This window comes from Aythya fuligula, chromosome 16 (assembly GCF_009819795.1).
Source record: "Aythya fuligula isolate bAytFul2 chromosome 16, bAytFul2.pri, whole genome shotgun sequence".
NCBI lineage: Eukaryota > Metazoa > Chordata > Aves > Anseriformes > Anatidae > Aythya > Aythya fuligula.
In genome coordinates, this window is record NC_045574.1 from 6146207 (window position 1) to 6158362 (window position 12156).

The 12156-nt window shown below is 65.3% G+C and overlaps 1 protein-coding gene across 1 annotated transcript; it reads right to left on the minus strand.

Annotated features, from left to right (window-relative positions):
- Positions 1-82: 82 nt before the first annotated feature.
- DBNDD2 (dysbindin domain containing 2) lies at positions 83-6789 on the minus strand. Its single transcript, XM_032198387.1, has 4 exons — positions 6722-6789; positions 2180-2335; positions 1539-1676; positions 83-682 (listed from the first exon to the last, which is right to left on the minus strand). Exons 1-4 carry the CDS (start codon positions 6762-6764, stop codon positions 474-476), a joined length of 546 nt encoding a protein of 181 aa, XP_032054278.1. The 5' UTR covers positions 6765-6789; the 3' UTR covers positions 83-473.
- Between the last annotated feature and the right edge of the window lie 5367 nt (positions 6790-12156).

The following is a 12156-nucleotide window of genomic DNA, read 5'->3' on the forward strand; positions in this document are numbered from 1 at the left end:
TATCCCCATCTTCCCTCCTGCAGCCCCCACCTAACCCTCATCCCCAGCGCTCTTTTCTCCCAATAACACACGCACCCGCTGCTGGGTTAGACAGGAGTGTTATTGTTGTGTCTGCTGTTGTTAAATGCTTGTCCGGAAAGGATCCTTGTCAGTGCGACCGGGGGAGCTGGGATCCCAAGGGATGGCTTTCTGGGAACGGTGTGGGAGGGACTGTGGGATACTGAGCGTTGGGGGGGGGGGAATGAAGCAGGGAGTGTTAGCAGCAAAGCCTGAAGTGTTAATTTTGGGAGCCTAACAACACCCCTTTCCTTCTCCCTTGGCTGCCAGGAGAACCTGTGGAGGGAGAGGGGGGAAACATCTCCCCTCTCCTGCAGGGCAGCAGTCCAGGATGGGGCTTAGAGTGCCAGCAGCCTTCCTTCCTCCAGGCTGGCAGGTCCGTACAGAGGAGGCTGGGAGCGGGGCAGAGCTGGCTGCTAGCTCCTGGCCGCCTGCTCTTTAGGACTGTCCTCCTGCAGGTCCTCCTCGTCCGACTGCACCACGGGGGTCTCGGCCCCCTCCTCGCTGGTGTCCAAGCTGTTGGGATCCGTGGAGACGGACGACGTGGAGGAGATGCGTGACTTGGTCTCGGCTGCGCTGGGCACCGGCAGGGTGATTTCCTCTGGGCACTGGCTGGCGTCTGCCCCTGGTGCAGAGAGAGGTAAGAGAAGGAAGAAAAAGGCTTCTGGAGGCTTCTTGGCCCCCAAACTTCACGGGTATCCCCACAAAAGCACCTTGCTCCTCTGCGGGCTGCACTGCCCTCCCACACCCCGCTTTCAGGTGCAGCGGGAGCCACGCGTTGGCCGTTCCCCATCTCACCCCCCCGGCTTGGCGCGAGGCCGTGCCTCGCATTCCTTCCCCATTTTTGGCAGCGGAGCCGTTTCTGTCTCGCGTGAGGCGCGGCTCGGAGCCGTGCTACGTGAGGCTGTCGGCAGGATGTGCCGGGAGATGTTCGGGTTGGCCTCGGTGGCTCGCTGCAGCGCCTGTGCGTGGGGTGCTGGCACCCCAGGCTTTGCTTGTGGGACCTCAGCACAGCTCTGCTGCTGGAGTATGGGAACTGGCTGGGGAGGGGAGGGCTCCTGCAGCCTCCCTGCTGAGTGCAGCGAGCTCTGCAGCGTGGTGGGGACCTAGAAAATCATGGCAAGACGCGGGCCGCTCTGGAGGAGCTTCAGGACAAGAGAATTTGCCCCGCAGACTCTGGGAAGCGTCTGAGCTCTCCGGTCTTCTGCAGTGAAATACATTTACGGGCTCCGTACCTCTGGGCTGTGGAGGTGGGTAGAGGCAGGGACCAGCCCAGGGTGAAGTCTGGCCAGCCTCACAGTTGGCCAAACACCACGGGGCTGTCTTTGTACAGGGGGTGTGCGTGTACGCAGGCACGCTGAGCGCTGGGACGGGCGACTGACAGAGCAGGGCGGCCAGGGCTGAAGAATGAGCTGCTGGGGGGATGCTGGGGGCAGGAACAGCTCCCGTGCTGCACCGCAAAACGCTCCGGCTGCCTGTACCTGGCCCAGAACTGCTGCTCTCCTCCGTCCCGCAGCCCAGAAACACGTCCACGGTGTCCTGGTCTGTCAGGTCCATCATGTCCATCTGCTCCAGCACGTCCACGTTCACCTCCATGGAGGAGATGCTGCCCAAGGGGGCTGCGGAGAGAGAGGCCAGCAAAAAGGTGAGTGCAAGTGCCAGGCAAACGGCACTCGTAGCCTGTGGGGCGAGGTCTGTCTGTCCCACAGACGCTGGGAAGGACCCCAAAGTGGGAGGCCAGCCTTGCAGTGGGAAACTGAATTCCACCTGCTGGTAAGAGGTCCCCGGGAGAATCCTTTTTCCTTAAAACATCCCTCTGGAAAACCTTGTTGTTTCGCTGCGCCCCCTGCTCCTGTCCCAAGCTGCTGTCTGGAGGAGCCCGTCTCAAGCAGTAACTACGCAGGGAGCCAGCCAGGGTACAGGGTACCCAAGTTCAGTGCCTTTGGTGAAGTGGTGTGAGTAATCCGCACGTACACCCCCACGCAGCGTGTGTGGTCCTGTGTCCGTGCGGGACAGGCACGTCCCCAGCTGCCTTTGGACTGGGGACACCCGACCCCTGTCTAACGGCTGTACCAGTTCCCTGAAACACCCCCAGCCCCGTGCCGGTGCCCACAGCACTCACGTCTCCGGTGCTCTATCTGCAGGTGAGACACGGGGAAGAAGAAATCTACGTCGTGCTGGAAAACCTCCTCAAAGAACTTCTGCCGCTCCCGGAGCTTCAGCTGCTGCTGCTGCATCTGCTCCGTGTCCAGGCTGCGCTGCCCCTGCTCCATGTCGGCTGGGGAGGAAGGCGAGGAGGGTCAGGCCAGGAGGGGCTGTCCGAGCCCTCCTGCCCGCCCCAGCTCACACGGCGCTGCTGTGCTGGAGCTTGGGTGATTCCCCTCTGCTCTGCTTTGCTTTTTTGTCAGAGCACAGTGATCCGGTCGCCCTGAGTGGATGTGACAGGCTGGAGTGGCAGCACCACCAGCACTTGCTGTGCTGGAGCCTCAGCCCTCCCTTCTGAGATTCAGGGCAGCTAGGAGCTGGGGGGCCGCGTGCTGCTTGCACTGCTGCTGAAGTAAATTATCGAGGGGGGAAAGGGTGTTGGTGTGAGATCAGCCACGGTTTGCACATGTTCGGAATTCATCTTCCTTGCGACAAAACAGAGGGCTGCCTGTGAACGTCAACAGGCAGGGGAAACTCCCTGGAACAAGAATTGGCGTTAGTGCTCCAGGCTTGCTGGGCTGAGGAATGCATAAGGAACAAAAGGGATTAGGAACCTCGTTAGCCCTGCACACGCTCACCCCTGCTGCCACCCCTGCCGCCACCGGCGCTATAAATACAGCCGCACCCACGCTCACAGGCTCCCGCGCTCACATCCCCTGCTTGCACAGCCAGCTTGGCTTCTGCCTGCACAAACATTTTCATTCCTGTAATTCCTCCTGCAGTTCAGCGCCGGTGCTTGAGTCCCTGGCTCGCACGGGAACGACGGAGCCCTTGGGCAGTTGTTGAAGGAAAGCAGGAGTGAGCCTGCTGCTGCATCCCAGGGGCTGGTGCATCCCTCGGGGGCTGGGTACGCGCAGCAGGTAGGACCCAGCCGCCACGGAGGGGCCGTGGCTGGTGACCCGGGCTGTTCCCAGGCTGGTGTTTGGCCTCAGTTGTTCCACATTTCCTCTCTGCAGCTCTTGGCCCGGCCGGCACAAGGAAAATGTGATTACTGGAGCAGGCAGTGCAGTAACCAAGGGAACCAAACAAACATCCCCTGCTTTGCCTGAGCACAGCCCAAACCTTCCACTCCTCCGAGCTAGGGAGGGAGCCGAGCAGCAGCCAGCGCTCAGCATCCCCACCCTGTCTGGCAGGAGCAGGGGCGAGGGCAGCGGGGGGCTGTCAGCAACATTTGGTGGGGTAGGACCCCAACGGGAGAGAGGCGGCGGGCCTGGGGAGATGTCCTGGAGGTAAATGTCACATCCCGAGAGCCCCTTCGGTGCTCTTCTGCCCTCTGCACCCCGTTCTCTGGGACATCCTCCAGCTGAACCCCAGGCCCCTGCCTCAGGAGCTCTTTCTGGCAGTGGCTCTGCTCCTCGTTGACTGCTCAGCGTGTTCCTAGGATGGCCGGGGCAGCAACCCTGGCTGCCTGGAGGGACCTCGGCTTCGGCATGTCTGACCTGAGCACTGGGCACCCGCAGAGGCTTGCGGTGCTGAGCAGAGCCCGAGCTGGGAGCTGTGGTGTTCAAAGCACGGTCCAGGATAAGCTTTGCCTAACCAGCAGCTGACGGGGGCTGCTGCCCCCCAGCACGGGGCACAGGGGAGGGTTTTCCCTTGCCACCTGCAGCAGGGCTCAGCCAGGGACAAGGAGGGGCTGCACTGGGACAGGGACGGAGGTGACCAGGGCACTGATTGCAGAGCTGGTGCTTTGCTGCTGCTGGAGCCAGCCCTGTCCCGTCAAAGCTCTGCCCCCCAGCCCAGCTGTGCCAAATCTGTGACAAACAGCCCACGCTTCATCCCGCTCCTCAGGGCTGAGGAGAGCTCATCGGGCTGGGCTCAGAGCGCACTGTGCCGGCTTTTTATCAGCAGGAGGACGTGACCCCTCGCCTGTCCGCCTTGTCTCAGCTCAGGCTCCCGGATTTGGGGTTATGGAGCAGCTCTCTGTGCAGCCTCTTCCCAAAGGGGCCCTAATCTCAAGGTAAGGTGGAGAGTCTCCAAATTCTGCAGTGCACGTGCAAAATAAACTGAAACACTGGCAGGTGCTGCCTGTAGTGCTGTGAGCGTGGCTGACCCTCACCGTTCGCGTTCTCACTGTCCATCCCCATCGGAAGGGCGCGACGGGGACAGCCAGAGCCAGCGCTGGTGGCGGCATTCCTGTGGGTGCACGGGGAGGGCAGGCCGGGATTCCTCTTGCGGGAGAAATTAGCAGGACCTGTTTGTGAACTTGTTTGTGAGCTCCGGCCGGGGCGCCGGGCACGAGCACTGAGATGCCATTGTGGCCGTCACACCGGCAGCTGCGCCGCTGGGCTCGGCCTGAGACCCGTGACCGTGGTGAGAGTCGGGGACGGAGCCTTCCCCCTCCTCCCGGGCCTTTCCGGGCACAGGAGGAGCAAACAGCCCCGCTAGTGTGTGGCTGCTACTCAGCAACCCTGGCCGGGGACATAAAGGAGAGCGGCGTTCCCTGCCGCTGCCCTTCCCCATGTGACGGCCGGTCACGCTCCCTGCCTGTCAGCGGCGGGGATTGTCTCATCCGGCTGGCATGTTCCCACCGAGGGACACGTTCGCCCGCACAATGCGGCCCCTGTGCACCGCGGGGGATTTGTCAGTACCTGCTGGTGGCCTGCCTTTTCTTACTATTGTCATGGTTATTACTCCAGCCAGCTCAGCCAAGGGGCCGGAGGCTTATCTGCATTCAGAGCCAGGCCCTCCCCGCTGGTGGCTGAACCTCCCGCGCGCCTGGGCCGGCCCCGAGCACCCCGCTGCCTGCAGATCCTTCCGGCTCTCACGGCTGGCTGGGCAGCGAGGGGCTGCCAACTGCCCCGTCCTCATCCTCCCTGCCGTGGGAGGGAAGGGGAGCAGCTCCTGGGATGGGGCTGGCGCGGGGCGAGGGCAGAACGGAGCTCGAGGGAGCACCGGTGGAAAGGTGTTCAGGCGGCACTCACACTGGGAGCTGAGCGCGTTTCACTTGTCTGGCTGCGTTTCCCCGGGGAGGAGACGCGTTTTGTGTTTTCCATTCCTCCTTGTCCCCGGGATCCCAGCACAAACCCCCCTCTGTGCTGGTGAATGGGAGGGGTGTGCTTGGGGGTGGGAGAAGCCTCGTTAGCGGAGGCACCAGGCCAAGAGGGGATGGGGACGGCCTTTTCTTCAGCCCGCAGCTCTTTGATACCTCGTGGAAATTTCAAGGCAGTTGAGGTTTGTTTTTCAGGACCTTCTGTGAAGAGGGGCGATGGCGAGGGGTGCAGTTTAAACAAGAGGCTGTGCCGAGCGTGGGCTTGTTCTCTAAGAGCTGGGGCAGCCTTGCTCAGCCTCCTTTGCCCCTCTCCCTGCACTTTCCTGGAGCCAACCCCATGTCCGTGCACCTCTGGAGCGGTCAGGGGCACCCCGCTGCTGCTGGCTGGGGTGCACCTCACGCTCCCTGCCTCTGCAAGGAGAGGGGAGCAGAGCAAGAGGCAGCTCCTCGGCCGCCACAGCATCCTCTGGGACGCCCCGCAGAGCTCACAAGCGTTTCCCTATCAGCCCAGCCCCAGCAAAACCACGGTGGCACGAGGGAGTCCCAAGGGCTCTCAGCTCCCTCAGCATCAGGAGAAGCAGCCGGAGGGGAGAGCTGGGAATGGCGGTGGGGAGGGGATGCCCGAGCGTGAATTCCCTGCGCGGGCCCTTCCCAAGCGGCACGCCTGACCTCGTGCCACAGCCGAGCAAAAAATAACCCCGGCCCCGGTGAGAGGAAACGCAGCGGGCGAGCGCGAGGGAGGCGGTGGTTTTGGCAGAGCCATGCGCTAGGAAAAGCAGGGGGCGAGGAGCCGGGGAGGACACGGCACCGCACAGCCCCTGCCTGAGCAGCGGTCTCATCGCCTGCGCTCCTCCGAGCCATCTCCAAATCCCCTGCGTCTCGGCACTAAAAATATCCCTGCCGCCCAGAGCTCTTTCCCCAGCAGAGGCTGTGTCATAAGACCCTGCTATTTACGGGGCCCTGATTCAATTCCTGCCGAAGGAGGACGGGGAACCAGGAGGGACCGGACGCAAGGCAGGGCTACGGCACCCCGTCCCCTGACACCTTTGCACTTGCTGTTGCTCTGCTCGGCCTCCTCTGGCCCCAACCCTTACCGCAGGGGGGGCACCCGCTCCTCCGGGTGCTCGGGGGGGACCCGGGGGGTGCCCCAAACCCATGGCCCAACAGGTGCCCGAGCTCGGGCTCTCTCCGTGCAGGTGCCCCCGCAGCGCATCCCCCTCCGGGGCACGGAGCTTTCCGGGCAGCCCCTCACCAACCAGCCGGGCTGCAGGGGGATCAGCACCGGGGCTCGGGGGCTGTGGGGCGGCGTTTTTAGGGCCAGGCTTCGAGGCGAGCAGCGCTGCGGGGCAAGGAGCACCCACGGGCTGCGCTGCGGGACGAGGAGACGGGGAGAGGGGGGGGACCGCGTTGCCCGTCCTCTCCCATCCGACCCCTCCGAGCTCCCCCCGTCGTTTAGCGGCCGGTACTTACCGGGCAGCCGCCGGTTGCGGCTGCGAGCCCCGGAGCCCGACATGCGGCTTGTGCTGCTGCTGCCGGGCCGCCTCAGATCGGGGCCGCCGCGGGTCGCCGCTCGCCCATGCCGCGCTGCGGGGCGGTGCTGGGCGCTGCGCGGGGCGGCGCCGCCGAGCCCGGCCCCGGCGGGCGGGGACCGGCAACGGGGAGACCCCCCCCGGGACCCCCGAAATGAGGATGGGGATGCCGGGGTGGAGGGGCGAGGGGAAAAAGGGGGGCTGCGCGCAGCAGCCGGTGCTCATGGAGAGGAGAGGTCCTGGGTGGTGGGAAAGGGGATCCGCGGTGCCGGTGCCCCCGGAGGGTCGCTGGTCCCCGGGGTGGGGTGGGGGGCACGGCTGGGCAGTGTCAGCCCCTCTGCAGCCCGCTGGCAGCCGGCCGGGGAGCTGGGGGCTCTGCCCCACGCGTGGCGGGGACAGCAGCCTCTGTGGCAGGGCAGGGAGCGTGCCTGTGATTCACGCTCCCTGTGTTTTGTTTTTTTTTTGCTTTTCTTCCCCAAACGGCCAGCTGACGCAGCTCGGGCAGCTCACTCCGTGGCCGGGCCGTGGACTCCTTCCGCAGCTCTCCCTGACTTCCCTCAGCAGCACCCCCAAAATCCCCTTTTGGGGTGTTTTGCCCACTTCCAGCCGGGCTGCTCCCTGCGGGGTGACTCAGTGCCCAGCGCCAGCCCTGCTCTCAGGCTGCTCCGGGCCTCTGCGTTCTTTCCTCCGGCTCCAGGGGAGTTCCCAGTGTCTGTGGCATGTCCTGCCGGCCCCTCTCAGCCTGTTTATCTCGCTGTCTGCATGGCTGGAGATAACTGGGTATTGTTTGCATCCCAGCCCTGCTTTGGCTACCGTCCCTTTGCTGTCCCCAAATTGCCTCCTGCTGCTGAAAGCGCCTTTGAGCTGGGGACCTGCTCCCGCACCCCCTGCTCTTGCCCACGGCTGCTGGCTTCAGCTCCACTGGGTGCCGCTGGGTGCGAGGGGCGAGCTTTGCTCACAGGACGGTGGCAGGAAGGGGGAGGCTCTCGGGGCAGCCGCCGGCCCTCCCTTGCCCCAGCTCCGAACCCTGGCACGCGTCCGGGCAGCGCGCTCCAGCATCAGCCGTCCCTGCTGCTGACCCCTTGGCCCTGCCCGGCCCTGCCGGCGGGGAGGCGAGAGGCAGGGCCAGGGAATTAGCTCAGGTCTCTGCTATGTGAGATGTCTGCGCCGATTGGCACCGCTTTCCCCTGCGAGGCGTTGAGGCCGTTTCTGTGCTCGCCAGCTCCCTGCGGCTCCCCAAATCCCCACGGTGGTGACGGCACCGGCAGCGCCGAGAGACCCCGCACACGGGCACCCCGCTGCTGCATCCCCTCCGTCCCGCCGGGCGGGGAGGGGGCTGGAGAAGCTCTGATATCACCCGCACGGAGACTGACTCATCCCAGCTCTTCAGCACAAGCCGTGCTGCGCAGCGGGGCACCCATTTTAGTCCCATTATACGCACGCAGCCAAGCCAGCCCCACGTAACGAGCGTTGCTCCCAGCCAGGCGTGCCTGCCCCCGGCCAAAAGGCAGGAGGGGACGGAGGGGACGCTGAAGGTGGTGGAGAGTCTCCACTTGTCCCCCGGGCTCCCTGCTACGAGCCTCGCCGGCCCCAGGGAGATACCCGCAGGGTCTGCCCCTACCCGCAGCAGCATCCTGCCTCGCTTGTGCCGCGGGTGCAGGCTCATGGCATTGCCGTGTGTCACCAGCACTCGCCCTCACTGCAATCCCCAGGTCCCTGGGAGGTGTCCCCTGGAGATGCGGGTCGCCAGCACAGGTAGGAAATGACACATCTCCTTTCCAGGACACAGAGCTCAGCTCCTGCCAAAGGTCCCCGGGGAAGCCAGCATCAAAGCGTGGCCGTCATCAGGAGAAAACGCAACGTGACTCGTTCCTCCTGCCGCTCCCGGTCAGGTTTCTCCCTTCGATTACAGGGCTGGAGAAAACAGGAGGTGAGTCAGGGTGCTGCGGGGCGGGAGGCGAGGATGGAGCTGCGCGGGGAGACAGCTGCTAAGGGAAAGGTGAGCTAGTGCCAGGCAGGTGAATCACTGGGAGGTGAAAATAGATCTTATTCGTTACACGCAGCGCTGGGAATGAGACGCAGCTCGACTCGCTCAGTACATCGTGGAGCAAAGAGAAAAACAAGGCTTTTTTTTTTATTATTTATTTTTTTTTTCCCCGAGGCAATGAATTGCGAGGGAGCAGCCTGTGAAACTCCAGCGACCGAGTTCCCGAGGCTCCCTTAAAAGGGGAGATTTGAGCCCAGGACAGCGGGGAGACAGCAAAGCCATAAACACCCGTGAAGGAATGTGGCTGCTGAGAAACGAGCATCCCCGCAGCGCGGGGGCCAGCTCGGCGGGGGGAGCGGGGCTGCACCGCCCGGCCCTGCAGGCTCCTTGCCTGCGCCCCTCGGGGGCACGCGGTGGCCACCAGGGCTAGCGGTCCCCAGGAGGCTCTCGCTGAGCCCCGTGGGTGTCGTGTCCCTGCCTCCTGGGGCTCCACACCATGCAGATGTCCCCGACGGCCAGCTGCTGGCACGGGAGCTGGTAGAGCTGGCAGGTCCTGTGCGGGCAGCAGGACACCCAGCCCCGCTGCCGGGAGAAGAAGGGGAACTCCTGGAGCACCTCCACGGAGACCTGGGCAGGGCGAGGAGAGGGCCCGCGTCAGGAGCAGCCCCAATGCCACCGGCACCCCCTGCTTGCCCCACAGCTGAAGGGCAGCCTCCTGAGGCTGCGAGGCTGGCCGCCTCCTCCCCAAGCTGCCCTCCACAAACCCCCCAGCCCCACCACACCCTGAAGCTCCTTCTTGCCCTCCCACATCAGGAGAGGTGACCAAAGCCATGCAGCAGCTTGGTGGTGGAGCTGCAGTTCACCCGTTTCAGCCCTCCCTGGCCTCTGACCCTCTCCTCTGTAGGGCCGGGGCCAGCCTGGCATCGAGGAAGGCCACCGATTCCGTGGTTAGGGTGCCAGGGCCGGCTGGTCCCTCTCTGTGCTCTCAGCTCTCTGGGGCTGATGCTTGGAAAGGCCCCCTAAGGATGAGGCTGGGGACATGTAGGTGGCACCAGGCAGCCTGGCCTGCCTCTCCCCGTGCCCCCGCTCCCTCCACGCAGAGCAGGACGGAGCCTTGCCCGCTTCCCTGCACCTCACTGCCAGCCCCTGGAGGCGCAGAGCTTTTGGGGAAAAATATTCGCAAAGCCCAGGCGGCTCCTTTGGGTGATGAGCACAGGGAATGGCCCCGTGAGTTTGGGGATGCGGGGATCCCCGTCCCAGGGGACAGCCCCTCACGCACCTGCCCGTCCTGCTCCCCGAGGCAGACCCGCAGGGAGGTGAAGCCGGCGTGCGAGCTCCTCTGGATGCCCCGCACCACGCACGAGCTGATGCACAGCTCGCTGCCGGCCGCCGCGCACCGCAGGAAATCCTCCTCCCGCAGCTCCTCCACCTTCCTCTGCTCGCCGCCGGGCAGCACCACCAGGGAGCCCCTCTGGAAGTGGGGCAGCACCGCGGGCGTGCTGGCGGTGGGCAGCAGCATGGCCCAGAGCCCCCCGGTGCCGGCCGGGGCTCGGCACCGCCGGTACGAGACCGCGGGGCAGAGCGGCCGGGAGTAGAGCAACGCGTGGGACGGTGCCGTGGGGGGCAGCCCTGGGGAGGTGGGAATGTGGGCAGGGAGTGGGGTGGGTGTCACGGGGACGGTCCCCGTGCCAGCGGGCGGCTGCTCCTTGCCTGTCCCCAGTGGGGAAGTCGCCCCTGGAGGGGGCTGCGGAGGGGCAGCGCTGGTGGGAGGTGGAGGTGAGGGGCTGGGGGGCTCCGAGGGGTTTGGGGTGTTGGGGGGGATGCTGGCATCGTGCAGGCTGGCAGCTGCCCTGCTCGGCTCGCCCGTGCCCACTGCCAGTCCGTAATACAGCCGTGCCCTGGGGACACTGCCTGTGGGCAATGGGGTTACCGAGGGGAGCCCCCCGCCCGGCTCAGTGCCCCCAGCTGGTGCCACCGGGCTGGCAGCAGACCAGAGCCCTGGCAGGGCCCCCACCGTCCCCATCCCCGTGTCCTGCCTGTCCCCATGCTGCCTGCTCGGGGACATCCAGGCTGGGGCGTGCAGGCAGCTCCTGGCCCCGGGACAGCCTTGGGGGGTGCCCCAGCCCCTTCCGCAGGTGGTGGCGATGCCCAGGGGCTGCGGGCAGCCCCCTGCTGCCCCATCAGCCGTGCCCATCGTGGAACCAGGGTCCCTCCTGTGCCCAGACAGGGCACATCGTGCCCACGGCTGCTGGGTGCCCGCAGGAACCACTGGCCTCACGCAGTGGGGTGGATGCTGGGGTGAAGGGCAGGCAGCCCTGGGCCCCCCCCAGCAGCACCCAGGCACCCGGAGCTGCTGTGGAGCCCCAGGGCCTGGGGCTGCCCGGGGCCGGCAGCGCCTTCCTCGCCGTCATCTCCCTCTTCTTCGGGGGCAGGCTGAGCCCCCCTGTGACGGTCCTGCTTTCGGCACCCTCCGGCAGCTCCGATTCTTGGGGCATTTTGTGGGGCTGCTGCGAGCAGGTCCCAGAGGCACCGCGTCACCCGTGGGGCTCGGAGAGCAGGAGCATCTAGGAGAGCACCAGGAGCGGGGTTACAGGGCTGGGAAGTGGCGCAGCATCCAGGAGGCTGGCAATAATCCCCCGCTGGGGACATCGGTCCCATAGCAGGGGAGCATCAGGCCCTGGGGCTGGGCTGGGCTGGCTCCGTCCCCATCTCACCGTGAGAGCTCGGGGCTCCCATGGGGGGCTTGGGGAGGGGTGGCAGGGGCAAGGGAAGCCCCTCCTAGGGCTTGGGGCCGATGTGACCCCTAGAGGGTCAGGCAGCGGCACCGGGAGGCAGAACAGATGCAAGAGCAAGGCTGAGCCCCTTTGAAGCTGGGCAGGGGCTGCCAAAAAGCAGCAGGTTCAGCTGGTGCTGAGTTATTTCTCTGGCTTTCTGAACACCAGCCGCAGCCCCACAGCCCCACCGCCCCCACGGCTCTCCCCTTGTGCTCGGCTCCCAGCCCTGGCTGGCTTCCCACGCCGGGGAAACCACCCCGGCTCTTTTCACTTTCACGAGGGCTACACAAGCAGCAAGGGTTAGTGACAGAGCCCGGCCACTCAGGGGTGCTCTTTCTGCCATAATCATGATTTTTTTATTTTTTTATTTTTTTCCCTGCACAACATCGGCTTCAAAACTCAGCTGGCTTAATAGAAACGCAGCCCAGCTGGCCCCGGGCGGGTGACATCTCCGAGCTGGACGTGCCTGCGGCAGCCCCCAGCCAGCACCAGGTGGGTGCTGTGCCCTCCGCAGCTGCTCTGCACCGCTGCAGGGTGAGGGCACGGCCTGGCCAGCGGCTGCGAGGGGGCTGGGGGGAGCGGGATCTCTGCCCTGGTGCCCGGGACCAGCCCCGT

Coding starts and splice junctions, on each gene's coding strand:
- DBNDD2 (XM_032198387.1), bottom strand. CDS start 6,764: ATGTCGGGCTCCGGGGCTCGCAGCCGCAACCGGCGGCTGCCCG. Junction 2,336..6,721: donor CCGCAACCGGCGGCTGCCCG/GTAAGTACCGGC, acceptor CTTCCTCCCCAG/CCGACATGGAGCAGGGGCAG. Junction 683..1,538: donor GAGCAGCAGTTCTGGGCCAG/GTACAGGCAGCC, acceptor TCTCTGCACCAG/GGGCAGACGCCAGCCAGTGC.